Source organism: Phasianus colchicus, chromosome 6 (genome assembly GCF_987193195.1).
Source record: "Phasianus colchicus chromosome 6, bPhaCol1.hap1.1, whole genome shotgun sequence".
In the NCBI taxonomy this organism is placed as follows: Eukaryota; Metazoa; Chordata; class Aves; order Galliformes; family Phasianidae; genus Phasianus; species Phasianus colchicus.
In genome coordinates this window covers 35,480,504-35,498,899 of record NC_143441.1, presented here as the reverse complement: position 1 = coordinate 35,498,899, position 18,396 = coordinate 35,480,504, and the positions used below count along the sequence as shown (strand labels likewise).

Sequence of the window (18,396 nt, the reverse complement as noted above, 5' to 3'; positions counted from 1 at the left end):
GACTCCACCACCTCTCTGGGCAGCCTGTTTCATCTCAGGATGCAACTCACAACTTGCCAATATGTACCAATTGGGAAGTAATTCTTGACTCTAATTAGAGGTCCACCTTCTCTATGCTTGTGGCAATGGCTGGGTAGCTAAAGAGTACGGCCTTTGCCCTTCTGTGCTCAGTAATCCCTCTAGTTATTTCTAGTGAGCTATGGAGCCCTTTTACCCATAAATGACCAGAAATATGTATTTTCCTTATAAATAACATCCAGTGCTCTCTATCTGACATTAATTTAGCTGGGTCTCCATCCCACTTCCTATTACTGGCCTGGGGAAAAATACAACTCAGCTGTGGTCTTAGATGGCTGCTTAAATGACAGCTCCTGCAGAATACACAGAGTTACCATGTATTCAGGTTTCTTTCACCAACAGATGCAGATGTCTGGCATTTACAGTTCCTTGAATAAAAGCCATATCCACCTCCAGCCAGACTGTCCAGCAGAAAGAGCTAGGCAATGTGCACAGCACAGAGGTAGCAGAGGAAGGCTGCCTCTGCACTACAGGGTACATATGTTCCTATTTCTATTGAGTAAATTCCATGTACTAATAAGCTGAGGCCAAACTGGTCTCCAAGTGTTTATGATAAATTATCAAGCTATTGTCCGAGAAGAAAATCTTACACTCCAGATCAAAAATCTGGAATCAAAACATCAAAAAATCTGATTAATGACTTTGAAATCTGCAAATTGTAGCAATGGCTCTGAAATGGACCAGACTGCAGGCTATAGAAAGGAAAACCTAGCTGGTCAGCAATTTCTCTGTTTTCTACTGCACTGAAAGCCAGAGCAGACAATAAACATTTACTGGACTGCCTGCAAATCTGCTTTCCTGCTGCTTGCATTATAGCTAGCATCTCAACGTTAGGAGTTCCATTGGGTGCCAGGTGTTTATGTCTTGATGAGGCAGAAGAAGCATTATAACTTCAGTGATTTAATATTTAAAGCCTGATTAGGTATTTCTCATTTAATCACATATATTATTAATTTCAATTAAATCAGTCTCCCCACGCCTTCAGCCAGTCAGTGCATAGAAGTTGGGTTGCCAAGGAAGAATGATTGCCAAATATTCCAGTTGAGCTGACTGCATTCTGATTACTTAATAACATTCAACTATGTGCAGAATTTGTCCTTGCTGTTAGGCACACAAAGCTCTGCACTACTGAAATGAAAAAACTTCCCTTGCCTCAGAAAAGGCTGCACTGTATTGACTTATGGTGTGGTTTGTGTTCCAGGTAGTTAAAGAGGTCCATAACTAAGGAAAAAGGCACAGCTTCTTGCTGTACCCACTGCACTAATGAGCCAATCAAAAATCAATGGCAAAAGTCTACTCTGAGGAGCTGAATTTACCATTCCTGTAGAGATTTGGAGATGTATATTGGAGCCTCTCATAGGAGGTGTGTCTGGTAACATAGCCACAGCTTGACAGCAGAACTGAGCCCTTAAAGTCATCAAAACAAAAGGAAGAGAAAATGTGCACGTGTTCCTCACCACACTGAAGGGAGTGATAGGTCTGCAAGTGAAAACCTCATTTATATATGATGTTCCTATCACAAGTCCCTCCAGGTGGGGCTCCCACGTGAAGATGCTTTGCTGGAAGGATTTTACTGAGACCCTGCTCCCCTCAAAGTTTCAATGCGTTATGTGTCGTTTTGCCTTTTAGGGAATTAAAACCTCTTCCATTCCTCCTGAATTCACTTTTCCACCCCACATCACGCCGAGCTCTATCCCCAGGCCTCGGGCCTAACTTATGGGAGCTCCCGAGCTCCGGAGCGGTGCCCTCGTCCTCCTTCCTTCCACGGGGACGGGGTTCCACCATCTCCTCAACGTTTCTCCCGTCGGGCCCGGGACAGGTGCGGCCGTCCCCCGCCGCAGGAGCCATCCATTTCCCGCCCCCCCCCGAGCTGGCTGCGGCGCGGGGCTCGTCCTTCTTTCCTCCCATCCTCCTTTCCCCTCTCTGCGGGCCGCGTCTCGGCGCGCCCGTGGGCTTGGCTTGCGGCCGCTGCCCGCGCGGGGCTCGGCGTGAGTCACTCCGCCGGCGGCGCGGAGAGCCGAGCGCGCAGGCACACGGAGGCGGCGGGGGCGGGTGGATGCGGGGCGGCGAGCGGGCGGGGGCGACTGGCAGCGGCTCCCCGCCCGCCCACTCACACATGCTGCCGAGCCGCAGTCAGCTGGAGCGCCGCTTCCTCCCCAGCCGCCGCCGATGACCTCTTCGCCCGTCGGCAGCCGCTGAGGAGCCCCGGCGTCCCCGCGCGGGCAGGGGATGCTCCATCGGTCGGCCGCCCGCAGCCCCGCGCAGCCCGCCCGCCGCGCAGCAGCCTCGGCCGCAGGGAGCCGCAGCCCGGGAGGAGCCGCACCATGAACCCCCAGTGCGCCCGCTGTGGGAAAGTGGTCTATCCCACCGAGAAAGTCAACTGCCTGGACAAGGTGCGCGGCGGCGGCGGAGGGCGGGCGGACGGGCCGGGGGCGAGGCGGCGGGGAGCTTGACGGCAGGTGGCCCGTACCGTACCGGGGGCTGCCGCTCTTCGGCCCCGCCGCCGCTCATCAGCGCAGGGCGGGCGGCGGTCGCCGTGTCGCCGCGCTGACGCCGGGCTCGCCCCGATCCGCGCCGCGGCCGCAGCGGGCACCCGGGGGGAATGGGGCCCTGGGGGGGGGGGGGCGGCGGCGGCCGCCCGGGACGCTTCCCGAGGGCAGAAGTTGCCTGCGCAGTCCGTTCGCTGGGCTGGCGGTGCCTTCCCCTGGTCGATGCTTCGGCAGCCGCTTACGCAACGGTGCCTCGGCGATGCCGGGAGCAGCGCACCGGGGTGCGGCAGCAGCGACCCGAGCCCCGGCCCTGCCGTGTCCGCTTCGCAGATAGATAACGCTCCGGGCTGTGGCACTGCGCCCAGGCACCGTCCCCGGGAAAGGAGGGTGGTGGGAGGGAAACGCCGTCTTGTGCACTAAATGTAGTTTCTGTTGTGCGTACCAAAGAGTCACGCATCGCATCGTTTCTTCTCTTTTTAACTAGACCAAAATGTCCAACTCCTGCTTCGGTTATCTTTAAAACAGTTCTGGCAAGGTCACTGTGCTGAGGTCTCGGTATTCGCTTCAGCAGAGAATTTGCATTTCTGAGAGTGTTTCTGAAGCTCCTTCAATTTTGCATGAAAGTAATTCCTTTGATGTAGTTTACAGAAATCTATGATGCGTGGCCAAAAATATTGATGTATAGCTGTGTTTTTACATGTCCTGTGTCCTAAAATAGCTTTCAAAACATCGGTATTGTAAGTAATGCTACTTTACATTTCTTTACAGTATTGGCATAAAGGATGTTTCCACTGTGAAGTTTGCAAAATGGCTCTGAACATGAATAACTACAAAGGATATGAAAAGAAACCTTATTGCAATGCGTAAGTATTGTAAATGTCAGGTCTTGCAGAAATGCTCATGAAGGGAAAGCCTGGCTATGGATATTGTCAGATAGGCATATAGTGCTGTAAAAACTTAATCTGCCATGAAGCAGTGCAGTCCAGAGCAGTTCGTATCTTTTCAGATGGAGCATTCTTGCATTCAGGTGGCAGAAGATGAAGATGTTTGATTAAGATGTGTTTGGGCAATGTTTTAATATCAGGTCTCAGGATGCAGGTCCTTTCCTCCAAGAAAGTGCTGGATCTGGTGCTGACTCCTATTACATTCATTATTGACTTGCTAGGTTACAGTTATCCATTATGCAGCTCTCTGTTTAAGGTTATGGACCTGATTAGCTTTTTGTAACGAGAAGATAAAGTCCTTCTCTGTTGTGTAGTTTACCAGAGGCAATATCCTGGGGCAGATTATGGCAACCTATTTTTAAAATGGTTATGTTGTTCATGTATCTCAGATTACTAAGATAAATATTCACAAAATCCCTGCTTCTGATGCTTTGTGCTATTTTGTATTTTGCTTTTCTCTTAGTTTTTGATAAAGAAAATGGATTAATTTCAGCTGTAGAGTACGATCATGTGGTATTCCATTCCAAGATGATGTTGTTATTTGGGTTTTGAAGACTGCTTTGATGCTTGGCTTGCAGGTAGTACAGAAAAGACTTTTGACAACACATACACACATATCAAAGGCATTTATTGCTCTTTGTACCATGCTCCTAAGATTTGTTACCTGTGTGTTTTCACCTTCAGAAACACTTATAATGTATTTTGTTACAAGGATATTTCTAAAGAATTCTGAACCAAATTTTATTGTAGTATTATTCCAAATGTATTCATATATTGCTGTTTTTTTTTTTAATCTTCTTAAATATGCATATATGTGTGTATATATATATATATATATATATATATATATATATATATATTAAGAGGGAGGAAATATAAGCCATGGGCACATCATACTATTATTATTTTTTAATATATATATATCTTTTTACAATCCTCTTGAAATGTTTGTTTGATGTTGAAGTAGACAGACCATGGCTGGCCTTTTGAGGAATAGTTCAACAGTATATGCTCATTTCTTCCAGCCTAAACTTGAAGCCAGGCAATGCCTATTTGTCTGAAATGTGAGTTTTGTTGTAAAATATGGTGTGCTGCTGAAACTTGAAACACCTGTTTCAGTGTGCATAGCTGTACTTAAGTTGCTTTAGGAGCATGTGCAGTTGCATACATTCTAGCTTTCCTTGAAGTGCTCTGCAGTGTAGGGGAGTGACATCAGACCTCCAGTGATAATGTGTGGCCAGTTGGCTGTCTAACATGCTGTAGGGAAGGTTTCTAAGAAAGAAGACTTCAACAAGTGGCATGCTAGAAGTTGAGCCTGATCTAAAGCTTACTGACCCTAGACAGGGTCTGGTTTTGGTAGTATTTGAGTTGAGGCTTAAGTACAGGCTTATATAATTTACAGTGGTTAAAGCTTTGATGACAATTTGGTGCCTTTTACCTAACTTTCTGGAGTTAAATTTTAGTGGTGATGCTTTGACTGCTTGATCTTTCCTTCTTTTATGCTTGACAACAGTTTTTACAAAGTTCACTTCATGCTGTGGGTTGGGGTTTCCATGCTGTGTTTATTTCATTTTTGTTGCAGGAGAGTTTTTCATTTATGTAGTTATGTTGCACGGTATCTCTTTCTATTCATAAATGAGGGGGAGTAAGGATGATGGATCTGTTGCATACTGTTCAACTGCTGTTCTTCCTATTAGTTCCTTTAATAAGTTTTATAATACAAATCCCTACATTTGCAATGTCCCTAAAACATGATGTATGAAATAGAAAGAAGCAATGTAAAACAAAAAAATGGGTTTATTAAATAAGGGAAAAAAATTCCGTATATATATGTGTGTGTGTATATATATGTGTGTGTGTGTATATATATATATATATATACCATGTAAACTTTGTGTATATAAGGGTGGTATTTTTTTTTTTTTTTTTGAGATACTTCAAACAATTTAAATAATTATAAGAGTTCTATGGAATGACTTAAGGAAGACCAATATGCATTTTGTATTTTCAGTGAAATCGAATATCCTCAGAAGTAGGAATATATTGTCTGTGCAAAGCTGTGTTTTGAATACACAATTTATTTAAATTACAATATTTTGACACAGTACCCTTGCTTCTCAAAGCTTCCTTATTTGTAAGCAGATGCCGTTATAGCATTTTCAATTATGATATGTCTTATCCAGGGTTCATTAGTATGAGGCAAATCCATTTTTATGTTAAATACTGCTTGATCAGAAAATCAGTGAAGAAAAGAATGCAAATTTACTCACACAAACACCTACAAGCATTTGACAAAGAACAATTACTCTTAGACTGTTTGTTGAGACCATCCATCAATGAGAATGTAATTTGTGGACAAAAGTGAAAAAATGTGCACTAATTTGAATAGAAGAGCCTTACCACTAAATTATTTAATGTGTTTGGAAGCTGTCAGCTTTTTATAAGGACCAGTTGGAAAGCATGTATCTTCATTCCTGTGTCTATTTGTTAGTTCAAGAGTTGCACAGAATCACAGAATGCCCAGGGTTGGAAGGGACCTCAAGGATCACGAATCTCCAACCCCCCTGCCACATGCAGGGCCACCAACCTCCACATTTAATGCTAGACCAGGCTGCCCAGGGCCCCATCCAGTCTGGCCTTGAACACCTCCAGGGATGGGGCATTCACAACCTCTCTGGGCAGCCTGTTCCAGCACCTCACCACTCTGTCTGTAAGTTAGATGATATATTGAATGTATTTTGACCTATGAACTGGAAGTATCCCATTTTCTTTATTCCCAGGTGCTACAATTAATATTTTTTGAGTAAAAACCAGAAGTTACTTTCACTGTAAAACTAATTGTTTTTCTGTTAATTAATACTAGAAAAAGATACTGATCTGTGAACATTTCACTTCAATTTATACTTATGGTGCACAAGGACAAGGACTAGAAATTAATGGATTGATGAGGACTAGTGAGCCAAGAAGTAATATATTAGGAAATACTTCAGTTTTAGCATTCAGTAAAATGGAAGAGAAACTCTGCTTTTTTAACAGCAAGTTTTTTTTTTCTTTTGTCTTATTTTCAGCTATTGGGTATATGCACTGCTTGTGTTATGGATACATTGACAGCAAAAGTAGCTACTGGGTAGCAGAAATAATACAGATTAAGAAGCTGGGTTTCCTACTATTGCAGTTTTGATATTACTTTTGTAGAATTGTAGACTTATAAAAGATCTTGTAACTAATTTAAGAGGTAAAACTCTAAGTGTGCTTGCATCTAATATGGCTTTAATGAACTTCATGGAACTCCTTAACAGAAAGATCGTTCTTTTAATGTATCCATTAGACCTTTCAGTTCTCTTATCTAAAAGCTTACACATTTTTCTTCTCGCTATCTTTTCTATTATTTACATAACTTATAAACTGTTTAAGTCAGAATAGTTTCTACTTGTTTCTGTGGTGCCTAGAATGCTGGGGCTTTGATCTCAGCTGGGACCTCCAAGCGTTACCAAATTACCATGATTATGACATTATGTTTCTCTGTTTACTTGCATTCACATTTCACTTGAAAGGCCTTCATAGGCAATTTTTGAATGTTTGAATGCTTATAGCTGCTTAGCATTTGGGCACTTCCAGGTTCGGCTAATAACTTTAGTCTTGCTTTCCATTTGTTGTCTGACTTCATACACACTGCTTTGCCAGAGAGCTGCCTTATTAGTGCAATAATATTAATGAGATGAAGGGCACAGGCTTACAGTCCAGTTTTCTAGTTCAGCCTGGTGCTATGCATTGCTTGAAGCAGGTCAATTAGCCACATTTTGTGTCTCTGAATATTCACATAAGTAATAAAAGAAGGATTAAGACAATTAAAGTTGCTTTTGAGTCATGCGAAGTCTTGGTCAGTCAACACATCTTTAGTGCAGATGGGAATCCCTATTATGCTTCAATACCTGCAAATAGAGCAGTATTTAATAGTATTAACAAGTATTTAATAATACTTGTTTGATGTGTATGGAAATGGCAAAAAATTATAATAATTACTTTTCTTCTTGTCAACTCAGAGCTTATTCTTTTCAACTGCAAATAACCAAACTGATGGTAGGAAACAAATGGCATTTTGGCAACTAACTGTCTGTGTACTAGTTCTCAAGCTTGTTATATGATTGAATCATGTCGGATGATTATATGGTAACTTATTCTTACAAATATTCATATAAATACTTTGTTTTTTGACAGATTCAGTAGACCAAAACACAAGTCTTTTTTTTTTTAATGTGAAATGTAAAAGCTGAAATGCATATTTTTGGAACATTGTCTGATGGAAACAGACTCGCTGCACGTTTGAACATATCCAACAGAGATGTAATTTTTAATTTCTGCAAAACCTAATAGCTTCTACAAACCTGATATACTCTCTTGCCATAGGCAAACAGCTTAACTATTGGAATAAATCATTCTGAAATAGTTGGTATCTAAAATTTTGCTGATCGCCCACACATGGGGTAGCTTCATTCAAGTTTTTATTTATGACTGTTACCATATGGAATGATTACATAACTTTGAAATTTAAATCTACTACCATCAGTCTTAGCATACTGACATGAAGAAAAACTCATCATCACTTTGTTTTTTTTTTAAAACTCATGGTTTTTTTTTTTTTTAAACTCATGCCAGTAGGAAATAAGTATGCAAATATGTTCAAAATACTGTGATGTTAGAAGAATTGTAAATCTACAAATGCACTCAAACCTCATGTTTTAAAGTCTGATAGGGAGATGAAAAATGTCAGCTCTACTACAGCAGCTTGGAAACAATAAAAACATGGTACAACCTTTTGGATAGGTTGGAAGTGGATACAGGTGTTGGCAATTAGATGGAATCCATTGCCTTTAAAGCGGACTTTCAGAGCAGGGGCTTGATTTTAGCTGTGAAACATGCAAGAGTTTTCTTTCTGCCAGCCAGGAAGCTTTTAAAAGGTGAACAGGTATGTAATGTTACAATTTGTGGTGAAATTAGTTAACATTATCTTATTTTTCAGCATTGATTTAAATGGATGATTATTTCTCAATTTAAATGTGACAGGAAGAAAAAAGGTTGGGTAAGAAGTAGCAAGAATAATCCTCATGAAATATGTTGAAGTCACTTCTAAGATATACAGAAAAGAGTGCAAAGAGTAAACTTATTTTTTTAAATTCTCTATCATCAATTGTTACTGAACTCCACCATAAAAGGATAATACTGATTTTGGCTTTAGGAAGCAGGTTGTTTTATGCTATGATTACCCTTACTGCCAGTCTTTTTTTTTTTTTTTTTTTTTTTTTTAAATAAACCTTCTGTTTTTGAGCTTTTCAGCTGTTTCAGATTATTAGTTTGTTAAAAAATAAGCTATTATATAGGCCAACCCCAAAAGGTCATTCTTATGAAAAGAAAGAACTCAGAAACTTCCATGTAAACCTTAGGAGGCAAGGATTTGCACTTTATCACTTTATTAATTTTGTGTATTGAAGATTTTTGTCTTAGGATGCAGTATAAAATGAATAATGCAAATAACAGAACTATTAGAAAAGTAACTCAAGTCAGAGCCAAATGTGTAGTTTAAGTCTGTTATTTCTGGTTCAGCATCCTGTGAAGTACAAACTCCTATATTTGGAATCTATCATGTCTCCTGTCAGTCATATTGTCTTTAAACAGCTCTCTTTCCTAACAGATTGTATTTTCTGTTCATTCTTATTTATCTACCTTTAGTTATCTCTGAAATTTCCACGTATCTGGTTTGACTTGTAGCACCCAATGGAGCACTACCACAAGTAGTAGAAAAGTGTGCCCATTCAATTCTTGTGTATGTTTTCTCTTAAGACCCAGTACAGCCAGTACAGTTTTTACCACTTCATTATTATTTTTTTTTTTTGTTAAGTCATATTTAGATTGTTGTGGGCTATGTTTTTATCTTTCTGTGCATGACTGCAGCCTCAGTGCTTGTTATCTATTATCTGAGTAGTTAATTATTCTTGGGATCTTCTACTTGGTTCTGATTCAACTAAATCTTCATATATATATTTTTTTTCCCTAGGCTGTTTCCCCAATTTGTTAAATTCGTTTTATATTCTAATTCTGTTCTCTAATATGCTACCTTCTCACTGGAGAGCCTGTAAGCACATTGGAAACTTAATAAGTGCAATCTTCATTTCCACATCACCAGCTGAAAGCACAGAATAGAATTGGGCCCAGCATGCACCTCTGTGCAGACTTCCTTCCTGACAGTGAGCAGCAATGAGTGAATGAAGTACTTTATCTTCTCTGCCTATTCACGAAGTGCTAGATCAAGTGTTGAATTCTGCATAGAAAGGAAGTAAATAAAACTGAGTGAATGTAATAATTGCAAATATTTATGGAAATGCTGCTTAAATATGAGGAACAGCTACAGGCACTCCTGTGGAGCAAACACAGACTTCTGCTTCTGTGGTATCTGACTTGTTTAACTGAGCATTAAGTCCAGATTAGTACTGATGATATTGAGTAATGGAAAAGACGATAGGACAAGAAGCCATGTCTCCTTGCTAGGAGAGTTGAAAGAATTTCTTAGCAAAATTTATTTGAATTTCAGAAAGGTGTTTAATGTTTGTGTTTATGCTGTCTGAACAAGGCACACAAGAACAGTTGGTGAGTTGTTGAATGCTGTGCATGAGACTGATGGTTAGTTGGAAAGGAATCACTAAAACTTAATCACCACTGACACTCAGGGGTTGGAAGAGTTGGGCAATGTTTTGATCCCTGTGACTGTATTTATTTCAGTAATGGGATACAAATAATTTTTCAGGTTCCATTTCAACGTGTTTAGCTGGCTGAGTCCTGGCCATGTGTTTGAACAAGACCTGTACACAATGCCTCGTGCTGGTGGTTGGGTAGGGAGGGAGCTGTGTGTGCTCCCTTGGTTCAGATTGTTACAGGGGTTGGAAAACATAGTGGAGTGCTACAGCTTAGCTACAACCAGCCTGCTTCCCTGCTGGTGCAAATGGAGTAGAAAAACTGCCCGGAGGGAGATGAGCTACATTTTTTTCTGTGAGAGTGGGTGAATTCATAGACTGTGACTGTAGCTTCTAGTACCTGATGTGAGTATAGAGCCTGTGTTTGGAATTCTGCCAGTTGATGTAATTGCTTCAAAGAGATGGTTACAATTCAGTGTTACTTAGGACATTGCTAGGGCAAAAAAATAGGAAATGTGCAAGTATTATACATTTTATTTTTGTGTAAGACTACAATAAACATGATATTCAAAGACATTTGTATGACATGCTTGTAGAAATTCTTGCTCTGTGAAATCCTGGTTTATGTCTTGGCTCATGTAAATACATTATTTTAATCTATATGGTCGCTGGTCATCACAGACTGCAGGTAATTTTTCCTAGTGAGAGTATAGGCATCTATTTAGTACCAATAATCACAGGATAAAGAATGAGTATTCTTGGGATATTGTAGCTAGGGAGTTTCATTAACTGTGTTTGTCTTTGCTTGCTTGTATTTTAACCACTCTTCATTCTCAATGTAATTTTTAAAAGCAGATATATAACTTCTTGAGATACCTATCTAAATATCAGTGAAGTTTGTTTCAGTTGTATTTAGTAAAATATTCAGGCAATATAACAAGGATAATAGATGAAATTTTGTGATTCCAAATAATTCATTTATTTGAATTGCACAGCTTGAGCTTTGAAAGGAGTAATAACTGGTTGTAGCAAGCCTGTGAAATCTTGATGGTATATTTTGTTAACAGTTTTGTGATTTAACTGTTTGGTGATCTTAAACTCTCTTAGCCGTATAATTTCCTGTTGTATTTGCTAAGGAACTTAAATCTATTTTTGTTTTTCTAAACTTGAAATTCTGTGTTGCTCTGTTAATTTTGTTGATGGTCATAAGGAAAGATGCTGCTGTGACAGATTATTTCTTTTGTAAAGCTTGAAGAAAAATATGTATGTTCCAACCTTTCATGTCACATTGGATTTTCAGAGTAGGTGATGTCAATGCAGAATGACAACATTGTGCCAACCGGCTCAGTATCAGTGAACAGGTTTTGATGTTTACCTACAGTATCGCTGGAGGCTTGCCATAATTATCCAGATAACTTACAATCATGACTGAGGGTCAGTTCATGTTACTTGTATGATTTAAATGTTGTGGAGTGCTTACAGAAGTTTTGCCAAATTTAGATATTGTAGAAGTTGCACAGAGTTGAGTTGTCATGTTTAGGTTCCTTAAAAAGGAGGAGAGGTGGCTGAAGTACTTCTTGATTATCTGGTCTGTCCACATAGAAATAAAATCAGCTGGCTCATTCTACATGTAATGGTATGATCCTTCAAAACAACTTATTGAAAAGTCAGGAAAACACAGGTAATTCCCCTTCTTCATTCACAAATTAGACCATTTCTCCTCTCTTGATGTTAAAATTGATAGCGTATCAGAATCGACCATGCTATTTTCTTTTGCTTTGCTGTTATGGAGCCTGAAGAGAATGGGGTTGTTTGTAACAGCAGGTAGAGTCTGAATGATGAGCAGTGCAGAATGTTTCATCTCTTGTATTTCCTCCTCCACCTGTCTCTTCCTCCTCCACACCCCCATATACTTTTGTTCTCAGTTGCAATAGAATTGTATGACTGTAGTTGATCCCGTAATATCTTAAGGGAGGAGGACATAAAAATATGCCATCAATGTTACAGTTGGGAGAGAACTAGAGCAGCTTATTTTTAGAGGTGAAAAAGTAATCGTAATTTGGCCAGTAACTATTTAAGCATGTATTACGAAAGCTTTTCTGGGGGATGCATAGACACCTTCTAAAGAGTATTATAAAATGTAAGACTGTGTAGAAGCTGTGTGAATTTCCTTCTTCTAAGATCTTGCCTTACAGTTTCCGAAGATCCACATGGGATTCTTTTCCCTTAGGAGTGCAGCTGTTTGGAGGTAGTCCATCATGTTATGCCCCTTGAAGTGGCAGTATTTTTCACACAGGTGTATTGGTGTAATGCCAAGTTTGCATATTTAAAATGCAGTACAAATTGATTTTTAATTGAGTTATATTATACCTAAGGTATTTTTTTTTTTTGAACTTGGTAAACTAAATGATAATAGCTGTTTTCATTTTGGTTTGTTCCAGTTTCACTCTGGAAGAATTCAATACTTTTAATATAACTCCTTACAGTATGAGAGTACTATAAATAGAAATATTTAGGGAAAGATTAAAATAATAAGATCTTGCTTTTAGATTAATTAAAATGAAATAACTATGCTTTGTAGAGGGGAGAAGTGTTACAATGAGATAATTTGCCTCAGCTTGAGGAAAAAAAAAAAAAAGAAAAAACCCAACCCACAACAAACAGCACTGATGTTGCTTTATTTAAATAAAATACATAAACTATTCCTGCAGAACAGTGTCAAGGGCCATGTATCCAACACAGCAAATAGGGTGTTCATGTGCTGTATGACAATGTTTATGTACATGTGTGAACACAGGAGTGGATTTGTCAGGGCATAGAGAAAGAAAAGGACAACAAGTCAACAAGTGGATTTCTAGCAGCAAGGGTGCTTAACCAGTGGCTGGCCAGGAGGCCATTACAACAGCACTGTGCTTTCCATGTTGATGTGGGCTTGGCTGCAGTGTGTGTGTTAAAGAACCTGCCTTAAACTTGCCTGATCACGTGTTTGACAAACGATGCTATTTGAGGGGAAAGAGAAGGAATGCCTGTTGGAAGAAGCTTTGTGCAAAATCTGTTGCTGAATGGCCTATTGTGTCGGTGTGTTTGTTGTAAATTTTGCTTTAACATTGAAAAAATGTTTGTGAATTTTAGTTTGCAATTCTTGATGTGATTTTATCAGGCTACCAGAAAGCAGATGAAGTTTGTTACAACAGTTATTAGCATAACTCTGTAGCAATATCCCAAAATTGTCAGGAGTAATGGGGAAAGGGTAAATCAGACTGGAGGAATAGTATCCTAAGATATATTTAGAATAAAATACTTAATTCCCTAAAATATCTGAAGGAAATTGACAGACCTAGTAAACAAGACTTGAAAATATTACAGTAAACTTAACAGTGGTGATGTGTCTACTTACACAAAAAGAAAAGAATATGTGTGCATGCAAGGAAATCAGCAATACAGAGATGGAGAAGATAGTTAATTAATTTATAAAAAATGTTTGAGCTTTTCACTTAAGCAATAGCAAACTCAATCTCTGAAATGGTCACGTTTTCCACTCTGATTAGGAGTGGGGTACTCTCATGCTGGATAGATAACCATTTGGATCACGACATGAACTTTGGGTTTATTTTGACCTGAAGAACCCTGGCTAACCCAGGGAGATGAAACACAGCCATTCTTGGGCAACTCACTGTTTAAACAACCATATGGCTTATATTATTGTTGTGTTAGAAATGTTGAAAATACAGATTAGCGAAGATGGGAGAAGAAGGAAGAGAAAGGAGCTTAGATCTGGCTGAGTTAACGGCCAGCCTGCTGCTCTTCATGCTTATCCATGTAGTCAGGTTTCAGTTCTTGCAGGGTAATGCAGGATATGCACCCTCAGTCCGAGTTCTGTTAATTATGGAATTAGCCTAACAATAGTAAATGGATATTCAGAATAGAACATGAGATGCAATTAATGTATTACATGAAATATGATTTAGTTTATTGGCACTGCAGGTACCGAAGATTTAGTCCTGCTTTGAGGAACTTAAGATGTTTTAAAAGTGTTATGAAGTTAGAAATTCATAAGGAAAGTTGTGACGATTGGGTAAAATACAGTTTCTCACTGAATTTGGTGCCCACTGAAAAGTGTTTCTGAACACTGGAATATTAGGCTGCTAAATAATGTTGCAATGAAGATGAAAAGCTTGAGGAGAAACTAAGAAATGTGGTGAGAACTGTGAAAATGGTTCATATCATCTGTGATCAGTTTTTCTGTCAGTTTAATACAGGCAGGAATATATAGGAAATCTTTTTTTTCCAGTGAGATAAAGATGGATATTCTTCTGTGTAGCACTAACTTATTTTGCATTTATTGATTATGAACATCTCCGCATAGCCACATAATTATTTTGAAGTATATATTTAAATGCGGCATATCTGGTTTTATTGACTCCTACGCTTCTCCAGTACCAATGAATGTTTTTGGAAAACTTAGGAATTATTTATAAATAGGGATTTCTGTGCTTGTCACTGCAGGAAGTTTGGAAGGAGATCCTGAAATCTGAACAGAAGCTGGTCAAGTTTTATGTGTAGTAAATCTTGTGCTGAAGATTTCTTTCAGGGTGACTTTTGCCTTTGTGAAAGATGAGCTCAAAGGAGTAACACACATTCCTTGCACTGATTAAATGCTTAACTTTCATGATCAAGCTACTGCTGTTTCAAGCCTCATTTGAGTCAGCAGCAGGAATCTCTTACTGCCCAAAAGGCAGTAACAGATTATATGTCTCCTATGCAGAATAACACTGTACGTGGGTTATATTAACAAAAGGAAAATTTAAGCTTGTCAAAGTGGGTACGGATGCAAAGGTCTATAACACATTTTTAAAAGTTGAAGGAAATAGGGTAATAATGATTGTTTTTTCTCTAATTATTCCACCCTGAGGGCAATGGTAGCTCCTTCTTTTTCATGGCATGCTCCATTCTATCCTTTCTGCTCTTTTTTAGAGCTGTTTTTCATTGTATGTTTTCAAAGTCACCTGGTTGTTCAGCTTCTCACTCCGATGGGTTTCTCTTCTCTGTTGCATACCTCAAGTGTGACTAATTCAATGTGTGATGTGCCATGACCACTGCCCATGATGTGAGACAGATGTCTCCCTCCTATTTTCCATCTGCATTGTTTGTATACATCCTGGATCTCAACTGTAAATGTCTCAGTCTCTTGATGTGTGTTTTCAAAATATTTGTTATGATAAGGCACTGCTTCACAGTATAAATGATATTAGTAGATGCAGCAAATAGTAGCTAACATCTCATGCTGTATTAAACTCTCCTGGTTTTACAGTAGTGGTAGAACACTTGATTCCATGGTCAAAGTATTTAGCTTTGCCAGTTGGGCTTATTTTGCTTAGATGTATTTTACCATTTTTTTAAAGTTAAAACATTAAAATATTGTGTGTTATTTATGTTAATTTTGTTATAGTTGTACATTACATTCAGTGTTATGATGACAGTTAACAAACTATAGAGTTGTAGAATGGTTTGGGTTGGAAAGAACCTTAAAGATCATCTAGTCCACGCCCCCTGATATGGGTGGGGACACATTTCGCTAGACTAGGTTGTTTGGAGGACCCATCCAACCTGTTTTTCAATAACTGCACCTTCTCTGGGCAACCTTTTCCATTGTCTCACCACCCTTGTCACAAAAATTTTCTTCCTTATAACCAATTAAAATTTTCAGTTTAAAACTGTTGTTCCTTGCCCTGTCAGTATAGGCACTGTTAAACAGTCTGTAAACATGGAAGGAGATAAAATATACTATTTTCAGGATTGTGGAGTCCTAATATAGCTGGAATTCTGTAATCTGAATTCTGCATCTGAATTGTAACCATTTCGATGAATGTTTTTTAAAGAAAAGGCAAGTATGAGAAACTCTGCTGTCTCCGAAGGCGTAGGAGGGTTTGTGATGCTACTGTCCTTGTGGAGCACTTTGATGCAGGCTTTGTAACTGCATGTGTCTCCAATTTTAACTTTTTTTTTTTTTTTCTTATTAGGCATACTTTTTTAGTTCTATTTGGGCTTTATTAATAATTGTGTTGTTTCCTTTTTGTATGCATTTCAATTAAAGTTTCTGGTCTGCTTCCCGTTACTTTAATACATCAAGTAAAACGTTGGAAGGAGAATCTAGAAGTATGTTGAATATTACCCTTGGAAGCAAAGTCATAAGCTAGAACATAGTTGTCTCCAAACAATCCCAAGGCTGTTAAAATATTTACAAGGACAGTATCTCAGTATATTCAAATCTACCTTCTTCCAAACATATTGAATTAATTTATTTGGCTTGGATTCCTTACCTGCACTGGGTTTTGCTCACTGTAGGATCATTTTGAAAGGTTTTGTTTCAAGGTCTAAAACTGATAGTGGATAGTGATAGCTGGAGATTTTGGTCTTGACATTACACAAATAAATTTAGATTTGTAAATCTGAGGACTTCCTTTGGAGCTTGATGTCTACTGTAATTATGTATAATAAATACACAATTATACAAAATACTATAAAATATACTATCAGTATCTTTAAACTTAAAAGAATTAAAAAATTGTGAAAAAACATGTTTCACATCCTGTGAATGATGGTTCTGTATTTTTGTATTTAAATCTTATTTGAAGGAAACTTTTTGAGAAGGGACGCTCTTATTTGCATAGCTGCCTTTTCTTACTGGAAATACAAAGTACTGTCAATTTGTATTATGTTGCCAGGAGCAACTGTCTCACGTTTACATTAAAGAAGAAAGACAGTAAGGTTGGGAGATTTTAAATTTGACTCATTGGTGCTTTCTTGTTTTTTGCAGTGAATTAAACTATTATGGTTTTGTACGTTTTTGTGTTGCGACATAACAGAGGTATTTGCTTTGTTACTGTGAGCAAATTAAAGTTGTTAAAAATGGTTCCTCTACTTTTTCTCAGAGCTGTATGCAGGCCTACTTTCATCTGAACTAGATGCTTTTTGGCTTTTTTGATTCTAGACTTGAAAGAATATGCATGCTAAGCAAAGTATTGTTTTTCATCCTTTGTTTATTATAGTGAAAAGGTATACTGAACTGCAAGATACATTATTACTTGAAAAATCTTAATTCTGGAAAGAATTATGTAGGCTATTTCAGTGCATACATTCCTTGCAGTCTTTTGCAGATTTGTTGTTTCATTGTTAGTTGTAAGAAAGCCGATATTAACTTTCAAAAGTTATTTTTCTGAAGTAAAATAAGAGGAAAAAAAAGTAACTTGGTACCTTCTTTAAAGAAATACGAATCACAGAAGGCATTCAAGGCACCATTTCTGTATCTTCTATAAAACAACTATACTAAAAAAAGCCATTTGTTTTGGTTGTAGTAAATTAAAGAGAGATGGGCAAGAGCTGGGAAAGCATTGGCATTCAGTCTTCTATAAATAGTCAGGCAGCCATCAGTTTTCTCAAGGAAGTGATGGGGTTATTTTTGAATAGGGACAGCACAATCACACCTTTAGAATGTGGAAGGCACTGTACGTGATACCAGTGGGTACTGTTAGAAATAGACATCTGAGCTGGAAAGATTTTCCATATGCCACTATCTTTATGAAGCATGTACTAAGTAGACCTTCATAAACAATTCTGTTGATGCATGGGAATTCATCCTAGCTGTTTTGAACTTGCAATTAAGATGGGCAAAAAGTAAAAAATACTTTTACTGTTCCTATAAAACAAAACAAAATACAGAAGGGAAAAGAGCTTGCAAAATCAGAAGGGCATTTGCATTATCATTTTAAAAGTAAAGTACTTGAAGAACACACTCATCAATTACTTCATTTATTTGGTTAATGCCTTGTCTTTGTGGGACCTCTTACCCAGAGGGCTTAGTTACATAGAGCTGATGGGAAAAACGTTATAAAATAATAAATGTCTGTGGAGGAGGACTGGAATTCTTCATGTCCTAGTGCACCATTTCAAGGAGTGGCCAGTGAAGGGGAGGACAGTTGATTGAAACACCCTTGTCCTAAATGTAGAGTATTAAAGGGAGGTTGGCAGGATTAAATACTGAAAAATAGCTTGTGACTGTGATATGGTGCTAGTTTTTCTGGACAGTGTTTTGAAGAGGATAGTTGAAGGTGCTTTTCAGATAGTTGACTATTAGAACTGTTGCTTGTCTCTTGAGCATTTCCCATCACAGGTAAGTGATAGTGTCTCTGAAAAGTAATT

At 38.6% G+C, this 18,396-nt stretch overlaps 1 protein-coding gene across 2 annotated transcripts in view; it reads left to right on the top strand.

Moving 5' to 3' along the window:
- The first annotated feature begins 1,760 nt into the window (after positions 1 to 1,760).
- The window catches only part of NEBL (nebulette), a 246,448-nt gene continuing 229,812 nt past the window's right edge, over positions 1,761 to 18,396 (top strand). Inside the window, exons 1-2 of one of the 2 annotated variants that reach the window (XM_090142925.1) lie at positions 1,761 to 2,471; positions 3,336 to 3,430. In XM_090142925.1, coding sequence (XP_089999051.1) covers positions 2,403 to 2,471; positions 3,336 to 3,430 — 164 coding nt within the window. In that variant the 5' untranslated portion in view covers positions 1,761 to 2,402. The remainder of the gene's footprint in view (positions 2,472 to 3,335; positions 3,431 to 18,396) is intronic. The other variant, XM_031614513.2, reaches the window with a different exon arrangement.